This window comes from Saccopteryx bilineata, chromosome 7, assembly GCF_036850765.1.
Source record: "Saccopteryx bilineata isolate mSacBil1 chromosome 7, mSacBil1_pri_phased_curated, whole genome shotgun sequence".
Lineage (NCBI taxonomy): Eukaryota > Metazoa > Chordata > Mammalia > Chiroptera > Emballonuridae > Saccopteryx > Saccopteryx bilineata.
Genome location: NC_089496.1, coordinates 653,027 through 670,887, shown reverse-complemented (window position 1 = coordinate 670,887; position 17,861 = coordinate 653,027). Strand labels below are relative to the sequence as shown.

The following is a 17,861-nucleotide window of genomic DNA, read 5'->3' as shown; positions in this document are numbered from 1 at the left end:
CCCTCCCAACTTTCCCATTCCCTGTAGCAAGACAAACCGCTTACCTGCCTCGCTGGCTGTCCTTCAGACACTTTCTGATGTACCTGGCTGCTCAGTGGCTATATCTACCCACATATCTATATACAGGTATTGGTCTGGGTGGGGTGCCCTATAGACCGTGGCTCTGACAGCAAATAAAGTTGGGAGGTCAAAGGTGCCCTCTGTGGGCCATCCTACATTAAATGTAGGCCATTCCAGCTGGCTCAAGGTCCGGAGGAAACTTGGACTCGGTGGCGGACCTCCGTACCCCTGAGCCCTCTTCTGGAAATCAGAAAAATTCTTCAACAGGCACTTGAGCGGGGATCCCAGCACAAACTCCTGTTGTCCCATCCTGGATGACTCAGGAATAATGAGAAAGGGTAGAATACAGGCAACACACACTATTAACACAAGGAACACACTTGTCTCTCTCACACTCAACTCAGTCATTTGAGCTCAGACAAAATGCAGTGCAGCACAAAAAGGATTCCTAATGTGACCAGTCACTCCTAAAGTTAACAAATCCAAATATCCAAATTTCAGAGAGCGGCCTCCCGCTTCTGAAAGGTTACCGGCGGTGTCCCACCTACTACCTCAGGATTGTGCGCTCCAGAGCCCAAAAGCCAAACCGAATGAGGATCCTCAGTGAATACTTACTCAGCTCAAGCTGTCCCTCTGGTCTCCGACCCAAAACTCTGCCAAGGGAGAATCCCGGATGAGCCCCCATAAATGTTGCATCCACTGGGTACGAGAACAAACGTCGGAGACTTTCAGGAGATTAGATCATACTTTATTGGCCAAGTTTAACCTGCACAGGGGCAAACTCCCAAGATGTCCAGAGACACCATATTCACAAGGAGCTGCAAACGAGAGTCGCGCCTGGTGCTTACAACTAGGTCCTTATATATCCTAAGTGAGCAAGCATTATACAGAAGCAGACGTGGCAGTTAGCTATTCGCTAGGGAGGTCGCACCTAGCATAGCAACAGGGGCAGGGTTTAGCTTAGTGGCGAATTTCAAACATAAACTTCTGATAAGGGTTTCTGACCAATAGAATGCAGGATGTTTGTCCTCCTTTGTGCTGATCTTCTTAGTTCTCAGCCTCACAGGGGCCCTATCAGTACCTCCCTGTTCCTGCTCCTTCAATAGTTACACTCTGGCAGCCACAGCACACTGATCTTCTTTGTTCTCAGCCTCACAGGGGGCCCTATCAGCACCTCCCTGTTCCTGCTCCTTCAATAGTTACACTCTGGCAGCCATAGCACACCTCCCTGAATCTAACACACAGCAGATGAAGCATTGCTCTGAAATGCTGGGGTTGCTGGTTTGAAACCCTGGGCTTGCCTGGTCAAGGCACATACAGAAAGCAACTTCTATGATGCTTCCTGCTCCCCTGCCTCCTCTTTCTAAAATAAATAAAACAAAATTAAAAAAAAATTTTTTTCCTCCTACAAAAGAGGAGTTTGCTATTGGAACTTCATCTTCCTATAAATCAGATTATTTATAAATGTGGTTTGATAATTAGCCAATTTAAATTTTCTTATTATTTTAAAACTCAGAAATAGGAATGTAAGAAGAAAAACAAAAATTGTGCAGATAATTATGTTAAATAATCAGTCATTTTTAAATTTAAAATAATTGACATGTAATATTATAAGGCAGGAGTTCAAGACCACATATGTCTACCTGTCTCACAGATATTCTGAAGAAAAGAAAAAGCCACCACAAAGAAGACCAGATGTAGCAGACGCAGCCTTTATTACTTACAAACAAGAAGGCCCCACCTGGGGGTGGGTGGAGCTGTGGGCCAGCAACTGGCCCCAGGCATTCTGGCTAAGGAAGCAGGCAGGCATCCCCAAACTACAGCCCACGGGCTGCATGTGGCCCCTTGAGGCCATTTATCTGGCCCCGCCGCACTTCCAGAAGGGGCAACTCTTTCATTGGTGGTCAGTGCACTGTATGTGGCAGCCCTCCAACAGTCTGAGGGACAGTGAACTGGCCTCCATGTAAAAAGTTTGGGGACCTCTGATAGAGGATAGTGGCACAAAGCCAAGGGCAGGAAGTGCTTGTGCTGGGAGTCAGGGAACAGAAACCTCCAAGGTCTGTTTGTTTCTTGTCAGAACACGATGCACATTCAAGAGTGAATGGGCCCAGGCCCTGTACTGCCTGCCAGCCAGGAGGTACGGAAGTGCCATGTCCAGCCTTAACCCTACAAATATACATACCATAAAATTTACCCTTTTAATTATATAATTCAATAGTTAAAAAATATATTCACAGAGTTGAACAACGATCAGCACTATATAAATCCAGAACATTTGTATCATGTCAAATATAAACCCTATACACATTAGCAGTCATTCACCATTCCACTCTTCTCCCAGTCCCTGGCAACCACAAATCTATTTTCTGTCCCTAAGGATTTGCCTATTTTTCCCCCTTCTTTTCCAAGTGAGAGGAGGGGAGATAGACATACTCCTGCATGTGCCTTGACCGAGATTTACCCAGCAACCCCCATCTGGAGCCGATGCTCTGCCCATCTGGGGTCATGCTCGTGTTCAAGGCATTTTTAACACCTGAGGCAGAAGCCCCACAGAGCTATCCTCAGTGCCTGGGGCCGATGAGGATAATGCTTTCAAGGTTCAACCATGTTGTATCATATACTAAGGCAACAAAAGGAAAAAAAAAGAAATAATGAAGATAAGTTTCAATTAGAAAGCCCCTAAAAGACTGTATATTCAAAATCAAATATTTAAGCATTTACATTCTATGTAAAGGAGTTAATGTTTTAGTTAAGACAAAAATTGTCAGATTGGATTTCAAAAGTCTCAACTGTATACCATTCATAAGAATCATGTTAAACTAACAGATGCAGAAGGTTAGAAAAAGTTACTCCATGATTATACTACTATTAGTTGGCTTACCTGTAATGATATCTGATAAACAGATCTTAAGAAAAAAGGCATTATTATTATTTATTTTAAATTTTTTAGCGAATGAGAGAGAGGGGAACAGCAGGGACAGACAGACAGGAGGAAGAGAGATGAGAAGCATAAACTCTTAGTTGCAGCTCCTTAGTTGTTCACTGATTGCTTTCTGATATGTGTCTTGACCGGGGCTCCAGGGGAGCTAGTGACTCCTTGCTCAAGCCAGCGACCTTAGGCTTCAAGCCAGCAACCATGGGGTCATGTGGATGATCCTACCCTCAAGCCGGTGACCCTGGGCTCAAGCTGGTGAGACTGTTCTCAAGCCAAATGAGCCCATGCTCGAGCTGGTGACCTTGGAGCTTTGAACCTGGGTCCTTAGCATCCTAGGCTGACACTTTATCCATGGTACCACTGCCTAGTCAGGCAGCAGAAACATCATTAAAGAGATTAAAAAAAAAAAAAAGGTCACTTCAGGGAGTAAAATCAAAATGGCAGAGCAGGTGGCTCTAAGCTCCTTTCCACCATTAAAAATCAAACAAATGATTATAACCAACCTTGTCAGAACTCTTCAAAATAATCAAAAGTGTACAACAACCAAACAAATGCTAAAATTAAGAAAAGGACAACTTAAAATCAATAGGAAAGCTTTGTGATACTTTTACTTGCCCTTCCCCCCACCCTCCCCAGTTCAGTAGCAGTATTGTTTCCAGATGGGACCTTAGTCCCTGGTTCTGAGGGAGCAGAGCTGACCTTATTTAACAATTATTGTATAGTCTGTTCTAACTTGTCTGGAGGATACCTGAAGGATTGAGGCAAAATGCTTGTCAGTTTCACATAATTGGAAACTTACCTAGGCTAGAAGAACAGCAAGCACAGCTCATTAACTTTGGTTGATAAGGCAAACAGTCAGCATCTGCCCATAAAAAAGATCATGGTTGAGAAGTGCAACAGATCAGCTAAAGACTGGGAGAAAAAGTCAGAAGAGAATTTCTTTGAGAAATTAGGGCATTCAAAAGCACTCATATGTACATAGGAATTATAAATAAAAAGGAAAAAATGAAAAATGTTAGAATAAAAGAATTTAGAAAAGTTGCAGAATAAAATACCAACACATAAAAATCAGTTGCAATAAAAAATGAAATTAAGAAATCACTTCCATTTAAAATAGCATCAAAAAGAATAAAATATTTAGGAATAAGCTTTGCCAAAGAGGTGAAAGATTTGTACAAATTTGCTGAAAGAAATTTAAAAAGGCATAAATAAATGAAAAGGCATTTCATCTTCATGGACTGGAAGACAATATTGTTAAGATATCAATACTAGCCAATGTGATCTATACTTTAAATGCAATTTCTATCAAAATCCCAAGAAACTTCTTGCAGAAATAGAAAAACTCATCTTCAAATTTACATGAAATCTCAACAGCCAAAACAGTCATGATTAAAAATAATAATAATAATAAATTTAGAGGACTCACAGTTTCACATTTCTAAACGTAACTACAAAGCTACAGTAATGAGAACTGTGTAGGAATAACTTAATTATAGACATAGAGATGAATGAAATAAAATGGAGAGTCCAGAAGTAAACCTTCATATATATGGGCAAATGATTTTTGACAAGGATGCTAAGACCACTAAATGTGGAAAGAACAGTCTTTTCAACAATTATTGGGGGGCAAACTGTATATTGACTTGCAAAAGAATAAAGTTTAACTTTTATCTCAAAATGGATAAAAACCTTAAGTTTATAACTAATTCTACAAAACACTTAGAAGTAAACATAAGGGAAATCTTTATGACATTGAACTTGACAGTGCTTTCTTAGATATGATATCCAAAGCACAGGCAACAAAATAAAGATATTTGTAAATATTTATAGCATTATTCACAATACCCAAAAGGTGAAACCCCACATGTCCATCAGTGGGTGAATGGATAAAGAAAATGTGATATATACATGCAACGGAATATATTCAGCCTTTAAAAAGGGAAATTCTAACACATGCTACTACATGGATGAACCTTGAGGACATCACACTAAGTGAAATAAGCCAGGAACAAAACAACAAATATTGAATTATTCTACTTATAAAAAGTACCCAGCGGAGTTAAATTCACAGAGACAAAAAGTAGGGCATTGGTTGTCAGGTGGTAGAAGAAGATGAAATGAGGAGTTAATGTTTAATGGGCATAGAGTTTCAGTTCAGAAAGAGGAAAGTGTTCTGTAAATGAGTAGTGGTGATGGTTGCTCAACAGTGTGAATGTACTTAATGCCGTGGACCTGAATACTGAACAACAGCTAAAGTGATCAATGTTACATTATATTTATTTCATTCCAATAAAACATGGACCAAGAATATAAATGTAAGAGCTAAAACTATAAAACATCTAGAAGAAAAATATGGGTAAATCTTCACTACTTGACTCTGGCAATGGATTATTAGATGTGGCACCAAAAGCCCAAACAACAAAACTAACAACAGATAAACTGGACTTCATGAGAATCAAAGACTTGTCTGTATCAAAGGACAGCAGTAAAGAGAGTGACATCAACAGAATGGGAGAAAATATTTGCTAATCATGTATCTGATAAACTTTATAGGATAAAGGTTTAATATCCAGAAGATTATACACACACACTCTGAAGTTAATTGGATATTCATGGGCCAAAAAGAAAATACAAAAGAACCTTGACCAAGCCTCATACCGTATTCAAAATCTAACTCCACATGGATAATAGATTTAAATGTAAAATATAAAACCTTTAGGAATAAAAAAGAAAGTCTTCAGGAGCTAGGTGATCCTTGTAAAGAGTGCTTAAACTAAACACCAAAATATGATTCCAAAAAGGAAAATATGATAAATAGAACTTGATTAAAATTATAAACTTTTACTCTAAAAAAGACTCTGTTATGATGATGAAAATTAAAGTACAGACTGGGTAAAAAAAATGAAATGTAAATCACAATATCTGACAACTAGCTATATTTAGAATATATACATAACTACCAAAACTCAGTAGTAAAAATACTCCCAAAAAATCCAATTAGAAAATGGATAGGTACGCTGAAGAGCTACTTCACTGAGAGGATACACAAATGGCAAATAAACATGAAAATATGCTCAACATCTCTAAACCATCAAGAAAATGCAAATCGTGACCATAATTAAAATAACTAAAATTTGAAAATCAACAATACCAAATGCTGGGGAGTTAAGTGGAGAAACTGGATTTCCCATACATTGCTGGTGGGAATGTAACATGATACAACTCTGGAAAATAGTTCAACAAATTCTTGGGAAACTAAATATATACTTAACATACAAGCCAGCAATTGCATACCTGGACATTTATCCCAGAGAAATGAAAACTTACAATCACACAAAAACCCTGTATATGAATATCCATAGAAGTTTTATTTATAATACCCCTAAATGTAAACAAGCAAAATGTCTCTCAATAGGGGATTAAATAAACTGATACATCAGAACCTTGAAATACTACTCAGTAATAAAAAGGCATGAACTTTTGATACACAACTTGGGTGGATATCAACAGCATCTTGAGTGAAATAAACCAATCGCAAAATATTACATACTTTATAGTTCCATTTGTATAACTTTCTCAAAATGACAAAGCTATAGAAATGAAAAACAGATTAGTGGTTGCCAGGGATTAGGGATGGTGAGAGAGGGAAGGAGAATGGGCGTTAACTACAAAAAGGGTAGCATAAGGGCGCTCTTTGTGATAATGCAATATCTGTGTACCTTACCTGCAGCTACGATTACACAAATGTACACATTTGATAAAATAATTACACACACACCTTGTTCCAATGTCAATTTCCTGGTGTTTATATTACTATAAAACCATAACATATGTGTTATATTTAATGCAATTATTTCAAACGAAATTGTTTTCTTTAAAAGGTCATACCATAAGGATAAAAGTTTAATACTATTTTAAATGTATATAAAATTAAATAATTTAACCTCAAACAATAAACATAGAAATACAACTCCAGGTCCAGGGGGTTCTCTGGTGAATTCTAGCAAAAATTCAAGGAACAGTATCATGTATTTTACTCAACCTTTTACAGAGAATAGAAAAAGAGAAAACAGTCTCATTCTGTGAGGCAGGCATAACCTTGACTTAAAAATCCCACAAAGACATTACTGGAAATGAAAATTTTGGGCCAATGTACTAATGATCATAAATGGAAAAATTCTAAACAATATATTAGAAAACAAATCAGCGTATATAAAACAGATAATATATCATGGCCTAAATTCAAGCATTACAAATTAATAACTTCTCCTCTTCATTTCTGCCCCTTTATTGTTTTCCCCTCTAAGGCTGAGAGAAATGCACTTGCATTCTCCACCATCAGGTACTTTCTAGATTACTGCTCACTTAATTAGTATTTGTCTTTTGCGCATTCAGCGCAGAAACCAGGAAGACATTCACAAGGAACCTGATAAAAACTATGATGTAAATAAAACAAATCAGAGATAGAGCTGAAAATGGGTCATGATGAAGGAGAAATGGATTCAATGGATGACAAACTAGATCAGAGTCAGGGGCCCTTTCCCCCCCAATCTTTGTAATCCTTGCACCTGCCATTGACAACGTCTGACATAAGGCAGAGCTGTAAGTGTAGTGTAGTTTGCCTAAGTCAGTCCTGAACAAATCAGCATGGATTCCACAAGAATCTCATGAAAGACGAAGGTCAGTTTTTGATTGCCAAAAAAAAGAATGAGATTTCGAAAGAGTTAATGAATATGAGGGAGATGATTTGCCAAGTGAGCTAAAAGGTAATATTTACCTTTAAAAATTATTTCTCTTTCAAATTTCAGGTTTTATGCAACTGATGGTCCAGACATTTGTATATTTTAATTTAGATTTATATCTGCTATATTTCTTTTCAAAAACAATCATAGTTGATGTCAAGACATGAATAATATCAATAAAATGGAGATTAGAAAAATTAGAACCAAAATGAAAGGGGGATAGACAGTTAACCTTAAAAGATGATCATGACAAGCATGGCATAGGCTCTGAGTATATAACAGGACATGTCAGCTTATTTTCTTTGTATGTTTCCCTAAGAACCATATTTAAATGTTGTATAATCAGCCTTTTTTTTCTGTTTATTTTTTTTAAATAAATTTTTATTAATTTTAATGGGGTGACTTCAATAAATCAGGGTACATATGTTCAAAGAAAACATGTTCAGGTTATCTTGTCATTCAATTATGTTGCATCTCTGTTTCTTCTGAAGTAGGAAAGGATAAGGATCTAGCATTCTATTTCTTGGGTAGTTGAAAGAGTTTCCTGACCTTGTTTTTCAAAGTAAACTTCAGGACAGCCCTAAAGGGACTACTTTTTAAAAACTGCTGCTGTATAAACTCCCTGGGACCACAAGGGACTCAGCCACAGCTGTCACTCATTTCAGACTTGAATCTGTTCATCAAACTACATAGAAAGCAGACTGAAATGTATCAGAAGCTGCCATTCTTTCAACTTCTCTCCTTTTTATTCTTTTCTTTCACTCCAGTTACATACCATAAAGCCTGAATGGTGATGTGGTGTACTAACAGTCTTTATTAAAATGTTAATCAGTGCAAAGGCTGTACAAACTTTCTGTATGGAAAGTACATCCTATATTGATAAAAGTGACAGCACTCAATTGAAAGTAAGTAGGTGCTGGTAATTGTAGTAGCAGGCGAAGAAGGAAGTGGAGAAAGAATGTTTGGAGAAACTGCATTCTTTCTCACTCAAGATTAGCTTCTAGCCTTTGTTGCATTCTTTTAAATTGATCTTTAGAGAGAGAGAGGAAGAAAGAAACATCGATTTTGTTGTTCTACTTATTTATGCATTCATTGGTTGATCCTTGTATGTGCCTTGACTTGGGATTGAACCCACAACCTTGGCATTTTGGGACAATGTTCTAACTAACTGAACTACCCAGCCATGACTGCAATTGGTCTTATACACCACTGACATAGGGAATTACAACATATGGGATATTTATTTGATACCAAAACCAACTCAAAAAACTGTGACATATCCTATTCTCAAATATTTCATACTTTCAGAATAAATGTCTAATTGAAATAATAACTCAATAGGTTATTCTCCCCTTATGCATCCATAAGTCTTGTATGAATTTGGGAGTCAGAGAGGATCTAGGTTGGATTCACGATTCATCACTTCTAATGACAGGACCTTGGGAAAGTGTAATGCGGTGGCCGAGGCCACGCAGGTTCAAACCAATTGAAGCAGACAGTGGAGAAACTGTGGAGTCAGAAAACACTGGGCCATTCCATTCAATAGATTCTCACGATGGCAGACGAGCACACAGGCAGAGAAAACCACATAGGCAAACAAATAGTAAAATGGTTCCTAACACGGGGTGGGGGGTGCACGACAATCTGCAATCGCCATCCATCCTGAAGGCTAGCACCCATAACCTTAAATAGGCCATATACACGTGGCGCTGCCCCATGCTCACACACCAATCAAGCAAAGTGCTTGCAGCCAGTAAACCAACAAGCAAGCCTAACAGCTGTTTTCCCAACATTCCACCCCTTTAGGGTTGCTCACTTCACAATCTATGCGACAGATATCCTGATGGTCCCTGTGCTAGGAATGAGGTACCTTACATAAACAGAGCCTACAGCAACAGCACAAGTTGCACAATAATTACAGTAATTACAAAGGAACCCTTCACAATGTCTCCCTGAGCACTCTGCTCAGAGAGTTAACTGGAGGCCCACCTCTAGCCCCCTACCCCATGGTAGGTGGGAGGGCCTGTCTAGTCCAGGGCTATGTCCACTGAGGAAAGTGTCCTTAGTGCCTCTCTGTCCTTAGTGCACTGGGAAGAGAGCATCTTCCCAGTGAAGGAGGGCCTTCACAGGTGCCGCCCCCCCATCAGTGTCTCTCACACTGTCCAAAAGTGGCATGTCCATCCAGCAAGGGAGCTGGTGCCCCACTCTGGCCGCAGTCCAAGAGTCTATTACACTGCTCAATGATCAGCCCACAGAACATAGCCCAGCTGTTTGTGCAAATCACCCTACACACCTCTTTGATAATGGGCCTCAGCACCTTTCCATAAGTGCTCTGTCCATTGCCACAAGCCCCATTCAAGCCCCTCAGCAAGCTCACAGGGCCTGGCAGAGTCAAACACATTTGAGGCCCGTGCCACCTTGACAGTTCTCTTACTGCTGCTGCAAAAAAGCATCTATTACCTTCTAATGCCAACACCTGCTGCACATTAGAAGGGGACCAGTGGATTGCCAATTTCACATGAGGCCTCCAGCCCCCAATCATCCCTATTAGATGGGTCTCTAGACCTTCCCCCTATTCAAACTGGAACAGCGGGTCTTGGTGGGCTTCCTCTCCCTTGGCGGTCTCCATCATATAATGTAACCGTGCCACCTGTGCACCAACTGTTTTATTGGTAGCTTCTGGAGCCATTTGTCTCAGCGGCTAGAACCTCTGTTCTGGTTTAAGCTGCTGCCAAAGCTCCAAAAGAACTTTATTAGGCTTGCCATCTAATTTCTCCCTGTCTGCCCCAGCTGCAATCAAATCTACCCACATCTGTGTTTGGGTACCCTTTACAGGCCTGCTTCTCTTCTTTATTGGCGGGGGGGGGGGGAGGCACCACAGGCAGCAGCCCTCACAGCCTTATGGTCCTGTGCTGTCTCTAGCTCCCCCAAATCTGCCACCGTCTATGTAACCACGTTGATGGGTTGCCCCACACAGGGGCTCAAGATAGCCACTAGTGACCCAAAAAGGGCTGACTGGATTCTACAGAGAAGAAGGTCCCTCATCCCTGCCATAAACACTTCCTCATCTGGCTCACGGGACACTGGGTTGAAAGCAGCATTCTTCATACCTAGTTCCCGAAGGACCTGAGGCAGCTCCATAAATCTGCCAACAACTCACTGCCCCTGGCAAGTCTGTGCAAATGCCAGCCATCACCCATTCTAATAGAGTATGGTTTCCTGGGTTGCCATGGCAGTTCTGAAGATGCTGCCTCAAGGGGGAGTGCGTGGTAATAGTGGCCAATTTCTCCATCTCTGTTCCGGAGAGCACGATGTCATCCACACCCATGTCCCACAACCTCAGTAACCAGGATGCCAGTAGCTCCATGGGTTTCTGCCTGAATTTCACCCTCAACTCCATCAGCTCTGCCTGGGTGTAGGGCCGGACACAGAGTGCTCAACTACCTGCAGGTGGGGTTGTGCCTAACCCCAAGGCACTCTTGGCTGCTGGGTTTTTACCTTCTGGGCAACCAGTGGCCAGGCTCTGAGTCTGCCAACAGCAGTTTCATCCCCAACCCCCTCCTTATCAGAAGAGTTGGAAATGACTACAACCACTGACTCAGAGTCACCATGCTGGCACGAATGTAGTTCTGTCTTCAGCACCCGCTTTGACTCCTGTGGCTGCCAGCTCTCACCCTGAAGCTGGAACTTGAGCTCTTGAACCTGCAGTTGTTTCTCCAAAAACTGACAGCGCCAACTTCAGCTTCTAGGACAAACTGCAGCTCATGAAACCATAATTCCTTTTTCAGCGACCGTTCAAGTTCCAGGTGCGCCAGTGCTCTCAGCATGCATCCCACACTGCAGCTCTCCAAAGCAGTTGGCCTCTTGTCCGAGAAACTGGAATAGTTCCTCCTACTGTTGGTGCCCACTCAGTCTGCAGCTCATCCTGGAGGTCTTGAACTCAAATAACCTCCTGCATAGAGCTCTTGGTTTCTGCTCACAGGGCTGTAAAAAAACATCCAGCCCCCGTCCTCCAAAAGAACAGCCATGGGGAACCATATGCTGGAGAACAATGACCACTCCTCTATCCCACCCTTCAAGGATGTTGGTGACTCCATACCAATCTGATCCAAACCATCCCCACTACACCAGATATAATCCTGGTGGCCAAGGCCAGGCAGGTCCACACTGGATTAGGGCAGACAGCAGAGAAACTGTGGAGCCAGAAAGCATTGGGCCATTCCTGTTTAATAGATTCTTGCAATGGCAGACGAGCAAACAGGCAGAGAAAACCACTTATTAGGCAAACAAGCAGCAAAATGGCCCCTCACAGTGGCAGGCAGGCAATCCGCCATATGCCACTGAGCGCAAGCACCTGTAGCCTTACACAGACCATACACACGTGGTGCTGCCACGTGCTCATGCTTCAATCAAGCAAAGAGCTTGGAGCCGGTAAACCAGCAAGCAAGCCTAACACAGCCATTTTCCCAACAGAAAGTAATTGATATATCTAGCTCATGTTAACTTCCTACAGCTCCTATAATGAATGACCACAAATTTAGTAGTGAAAAACAACAAAGTTAAAAAAAAATTTTTGTAGTTGTTCTGCAGATCAGAAACTCAAAAATAGGGCTAAAATCCAGGTGTCTACAGAACTGCGTTCCTCTGGAAGCTCTAGGGGATGATCTGTTTCACGTCTTTTCCCAGCTTCTGGAGGAGGTAGGCCACCTGCCTTCCTTGGCTTGCGGCCCTTTCCTTTTCAAAGCCAGCAATCACATGACTCTGACCTCTGCTTTTCTGACTCTGACCCACCTGCTTCCCTTTCATAAGGACACTTGTGATTACATTCAGCCCACCTGAATACTCCTGGAAAACCTGATCTCAGGATCCCTAACTAACTGCACTTGCAAAATGCCTTGTGCTATCTAAGGTAACATATTCACAGCCCAAATCTGCACCCATATTGGGGGATATTATTGTTTTTCAAATATTAATAATATAGGTCTAAATAAAATCCTACCTTTTTATACTGTCCCAAACTGGAACATGTTGAATGTTTACAGGAATTTAGTGAGCTTGGATAACCAAGACAAACTTTTTTTTCTTTTTTCTTTTAATAATTTATCAGCTGAGAAATCTTCTAGTCAGGTTACTATAAAACAATGTGGACAGTCACAGTCTATCCCTGGTAACATGGTACTCTGGCCGTCTAAGATGCCCCTTCCCCAAAACACACTCAGATGGATCAGAATGGCCGTTTAAAGTGGCAGCTGGGGCTAACAGTCCTCATACTGGTTGGTACTATGTTGAAATTTCTGCCTGAACTTCCTCCTTTTTGACATTCTCTGGACACACTTCCTCTGGCGCTTGGACCTCAATCCATATGGACCTTCTGTGGGTTTCCTCAAAGTCTCTGAATGTGATTTCCCTCTACCGAGAGGGCTCTTCCAGCCATTTTCACTTGGTAACAACCAGGTTACCAAGTTGCATCTGGTAACTTGTTTACCCTTCACCTCTCAGCTTAATGTTATCTCTTTAGATAGTATATGTTACAAATTTCTTCACTGTTCAGACTCGCAAGCCAAAAGACACACCAGATTCTATATACACCGGGCAGAGGGCTGAAACTCTCACGCGGAATCAGCCCTGAGAAACAGAGCCTCTGCATATATATTTATTGAGTTCCAAAAAACATAGCTCAGCAATTACAACTAGAAAGTTACACAAGCCTTTTTTCCCATTTGTTTCATCCCCAACCCCGCACATCTACTGTTTCTTTTCATGAACAAGGACACAAGAAGAGTCAGAGTCCCACAGCTTTTCAATCACAAAGTACATCTGGTTCTTGCAGGCATTCCTCCAAGAATCCTGCATACATGCACTTGGCCAGTGTCTCTCCACAGCCAACACATTCCTAAATCTCCTGTCTCCAATTAACCCTTGCTCTGCAGTTAACTGCCATTTATACTGGTGCAGAGTCGTCTCCTACAAGTATAAATTAAACAGTAAATTAAAATATTTTCACTTAATAAAACTTAATTAAAAACTCAATTTTGTATTTATTTATATATGTCATTAGCTTGATGGCTGTCTCCTCATCTAACCTCCTCCATGGCTTTTACATGCCACTCCCAAAGTCTTGCTCATGGTTCTGTATGAGCCTTTGAACCGTCATTATTTGATTCTTTCCGGGTCCTGCCCAGCCTTGTTATTAGTACATATTCCTCCTGTCACCCTGCGTCCAACTCTGCCCCTTCCTCAGCTGCATGCCCCCTCCTCCCTTTCTCTTTCTGACAAACTCCCACTCAGATTCCTAATTGCAAGACCTGGCATTGGATAGTCTCTATGCTTCCAATTTTTGCTATTCTTACTTAAGATTCTTAATATGCTGCACTATCTATAGACACCTAGGTCCTGAGGTTCTCACACTTGCTGTGCATTGTTTTCTTGGAGGGTGGGGAAGGACTGATGGTCTTGTTGAAGAGGCAGGTTCCTGGGCTTCACTTCTGCCTCCAATTCAAAAAAGTCTCGGGCCAGGCTGGGAATCCTCAATTCATACAAGCATCCTATGTGTCTTGATGAAAATTGTAGCCTATGCTTTGAGCAATATGGGGAGGGTTTAAATAAATGAGCTTCTGGAGACCTTCAGAAAATTTTTTTACAATGTTTTGTTTCAATATGTATATTTTTCTAAAGGAAGGTTTCATAACTTTTAACAGATTATTAAAGGAGTCTGTGATAGAAAAAAAATTTAAACTAATAAATTATAATGTAGCCTGACCAGGCTGTGGCGCAGTGAATATAGCAGGGGTCCCCAAACTTTTTACACAGGGGGCCAGTTCACTGTTCCTCAGACTGTTGGAGGGCTGGACTATAAAAAAACAACAACTATGAACAAATCCCTATGCATACTGCACATATCTTATTTTAAAGTAAAAAAACAAAACAGGAACAAATACAATATTTAAAATAAAGAACAAGTAAATTTAAATCAACAAACTGACCAGTATTTCAATGGGAACTATGCTCCTCTCACTAACCACCAATGAAAGAGGTGCTCCTTCCAGAAGTGCGGCAGGGGCTGGATAAATGGCCTCAGGGGGCCGCATGCGGCCTGTGGGCCATAGTTTGGGGACCCCTGGGATATAGCATCAGACTGAAACATGGAGGACCTAGTTTTGAAACTCCAAGGTTTCTGACTTGAGCGCAGGGTCGCTGGCTTGAGCGTGGAATCATAGACATGACCCCATGGTCGCTGGCTTGAGCCCAAAGGTTGCTGGCTTCAGGCCCAAGGTCGCTGGTTTGAGCCCAAGCTCGCTGGCTTGAGCAAAGGGTCACTCGCTCTGCTGTAGCCTCCCAGTCAAGGCACACATGAGAAAGCAATCAATGAACAACTAAGGTGCCGCAACAAAGAACTGATGCTTTTCATCTCTGTCCCTTCCTGTCTGTCTGTCTCTCTCTCTGACTCTCTGTCTCTGTTAAAAAAAAAAGTTATAATGCTAAATATTTACAGTGAATATATATTTATCCTTGTTAAATAAAATTTTCTCCCTATTTGAGAAATAAAACATGAACAAAGGAATATCAATCTGGTTTTTATAAAGAAATCAGTTTTGACTAATGGTAAACTATAAAGTAGTTATTATAGGAAAATGTAAATGAGGAGGAAAATTTTAACTCACAACCCAGAATCAATCACTGTTTATATCTTATTATATGCTATTTTCAAAAAAAAATTTTTTATTTATTGATTTAGAGAAAAAAGGTGAAAGGGAGAGAGAGAGAGGAGAGAGAGAGAGAGAAAAGGAAATATTGACTTCTTGTTCCACTTATTTACTCATTTATTGGTAGATTCTAGCATGTGCCTGAACCAGGGGTCAAACCTGCAACCTTGGCTCATCAGGTCAATGCTCCAATGAACTGAGCCACCCTGACAGAGCCGTTATATCTTCTTTAAGGTACTGAGTGTCTAATATATGCATTTTATTTCATAAGACATTATTTGATATTTTTAAAGACTATTTTTTGAGGGAGAGAGAAAGGAAGGGAGAGAGAGAGAAGCATCAACTCATTGTTCTAATTACTTGTGCATTGATTGCTACTTGTAGGTGCCTTGACCAGGAACTGGACCGGTGACCTCAGGATCAAGCTGGTGACCTCAGGATCAATCTAGTGACCTTGGGTTTTGAACTAGAAACCTCAGCGTTCCAGGTCAATGCTCTATTCACTGAGCTACCACTGGTCAAGCAGAACAAACATTTTCAAATTGATTAAGGACAGCATATATACACACACAGACATACATACAAACATACTGCTGGAGGATAGGGTGGTTCCACACTTCCATCTGTTGTGTTCATTTTAACAGGAAAAATATAAAATTAATAGCTAGAAAACTCTAAGTTCTGGTACCTCTTTCATTATTTCTTATTTGTATAATTCCAGAGTATATTATTTAATATTAACTTAATATTACTGGGCTTCTGATGATTGACTTCTCATAAGGATAATAGCATATAATCTTTTTGAAGGCAAGACACAGAACTGTATTATACCCTGAGGTCTCAGAAAAATATGTGGCCCTGGCCAGTTGACTCAGTGGATAGCGTGGTCCTAGCATATGGATGTCCTGCATTCGATTCCCAGTCAGGGCACACAGGAAAAGTGACCACCTGCTTCCTCTCCCTTTTCCTTTCCCTCTTTTCTCCCCCTTCCTCTCCCCCTTTTCTCTCTCTTCTCCTCTTACAGTGAGTGGATTGACTGGTTCAAGCTTCAGACCCCAGGAACTGAGGATAGCTTGGTTGGTCCAAGCATGTCAGCCTCAGGAGCTAAAAAGTAGCTTGACTGATTAGAGCATAGGTCTCCCAGACGGGGGTTGCCGGGTGGACCCTGGTCTGAACGCATGTGGGAGTCTGTATCACTATCTCCCTTCCTCTCACTTAAAAAAATATGTATATGAATATATATAGCTATATACAAACATACATATATTATTTATATATACATACATATGTGTAAATATATATACACATATATGTATAAAATTATGTTAGGCTATCTGGAAAATAAAAAAACTATAAGAAACTAAAAATAATTCATATTCTTATAACTCAGAGATAACAGCTCTCAAACAGTAATTTTTCCCACACTTAAAAATTCAAGCAGCACTTGCTTTGGCTTGGCATAGTATTAGAAACATACAAAATGTGTCTAATAAAATGCCCTATGATGAATTTTTATTTAAAAACAAATACCAAGGCAAAGGACAGCACTGTCTAGAAGAATGGTATAAGTAATAAAAAGGAAAAAATATATAACACATATTTATCTGAGCAAAATGTCAAATACACTTTTTGTAGAAGTTACACACTTGGCAGCCTATGATTGTTTTTCATTATACTATACACATGCTCCACCATAAAACACAAAAAGGAATACCTTTGGCTTTCCACATTCTATGAGCTGTCATATCTATGGAAACAGAAAACTGTAACATACAGAACTGAGTTTTTGATTTGTATGTATATTAAACATAATACTGGATAAGAAGCACTGCTCAATAAACATGTATTTGCATAGCCTTTTGTCTTTAGCTAATAATGTCAGCTTCTATTAAATAGAAAAAAAAAGGTGAAACTTATTCACACCAGAGCAAAGTCTAAGCTACTTGAAATGCTAACAAGAAAGCTACTCTGTTAGGCAGCCATTGTGAACAAGGGGATCCCATTGCCCAGTCACAGTAACTGTCCCAGTTAACCAACTTCAGTAGCTTAGGCCTTCAGATGAAATTGCAGCTCAGAATGATTCACAATTAGGAAAGGATGGATAGTGGAAAAGATCTGTGAAGAAACAAGTTGTGCAGTCAGCCTGGTGAAGAGGTGAGAAGAAAACAAGACCGCTAAGGAAGTTTTCCTAGACAAGTTTGTCTAAGAAAGAGTGGACAGTAGACCTATGAGGTGGTGGAATCCATTTTGCTTTCTAAGAAATTCTACAAGTTCCCTGTGGTGGATTGCCAATCATACCACTCCATGACTACTTCACCTTCCTATGGATTTCTGCCCAGCAAGAGATATGGTCACAGTGATCCCTGCTTTGGGACACCTTGACAAGCTAAGCTCATTGGAAGTTCCTCAGAACTATAAAAA

At 40.5% G+C, this 17,861-nt stretch overlaps 1 protein-coding gene across 1 annotated transcript in view; it reads right to left on the bottom strand.

Moving 5' to 3' along the window:
* Positions 1–791: 791 nt before the first annotated feature.
* Positions 792–17,861, bottom strand: part of LOC136310690 (uncharacterized) — a 43,503-nt gene continuing 26,433 nt past the window's right edge. The window contains exons 3-4 of the mRNA XM_066239538.1: positions 3,795–3,857; positions 792–878 (exon numbers count right to left, since the gene is read on the bottom strand). Of these exons, the coding sequence (XP_066095635.1) occupies positions 802–878; positions 3,795–3,857 (140 nt within the window). The 3' untranslated portion in view covers positions 792–801. The remainder of the gene's footprint in view (positions 879–3,794; positions 3,858–17,861) is intronic.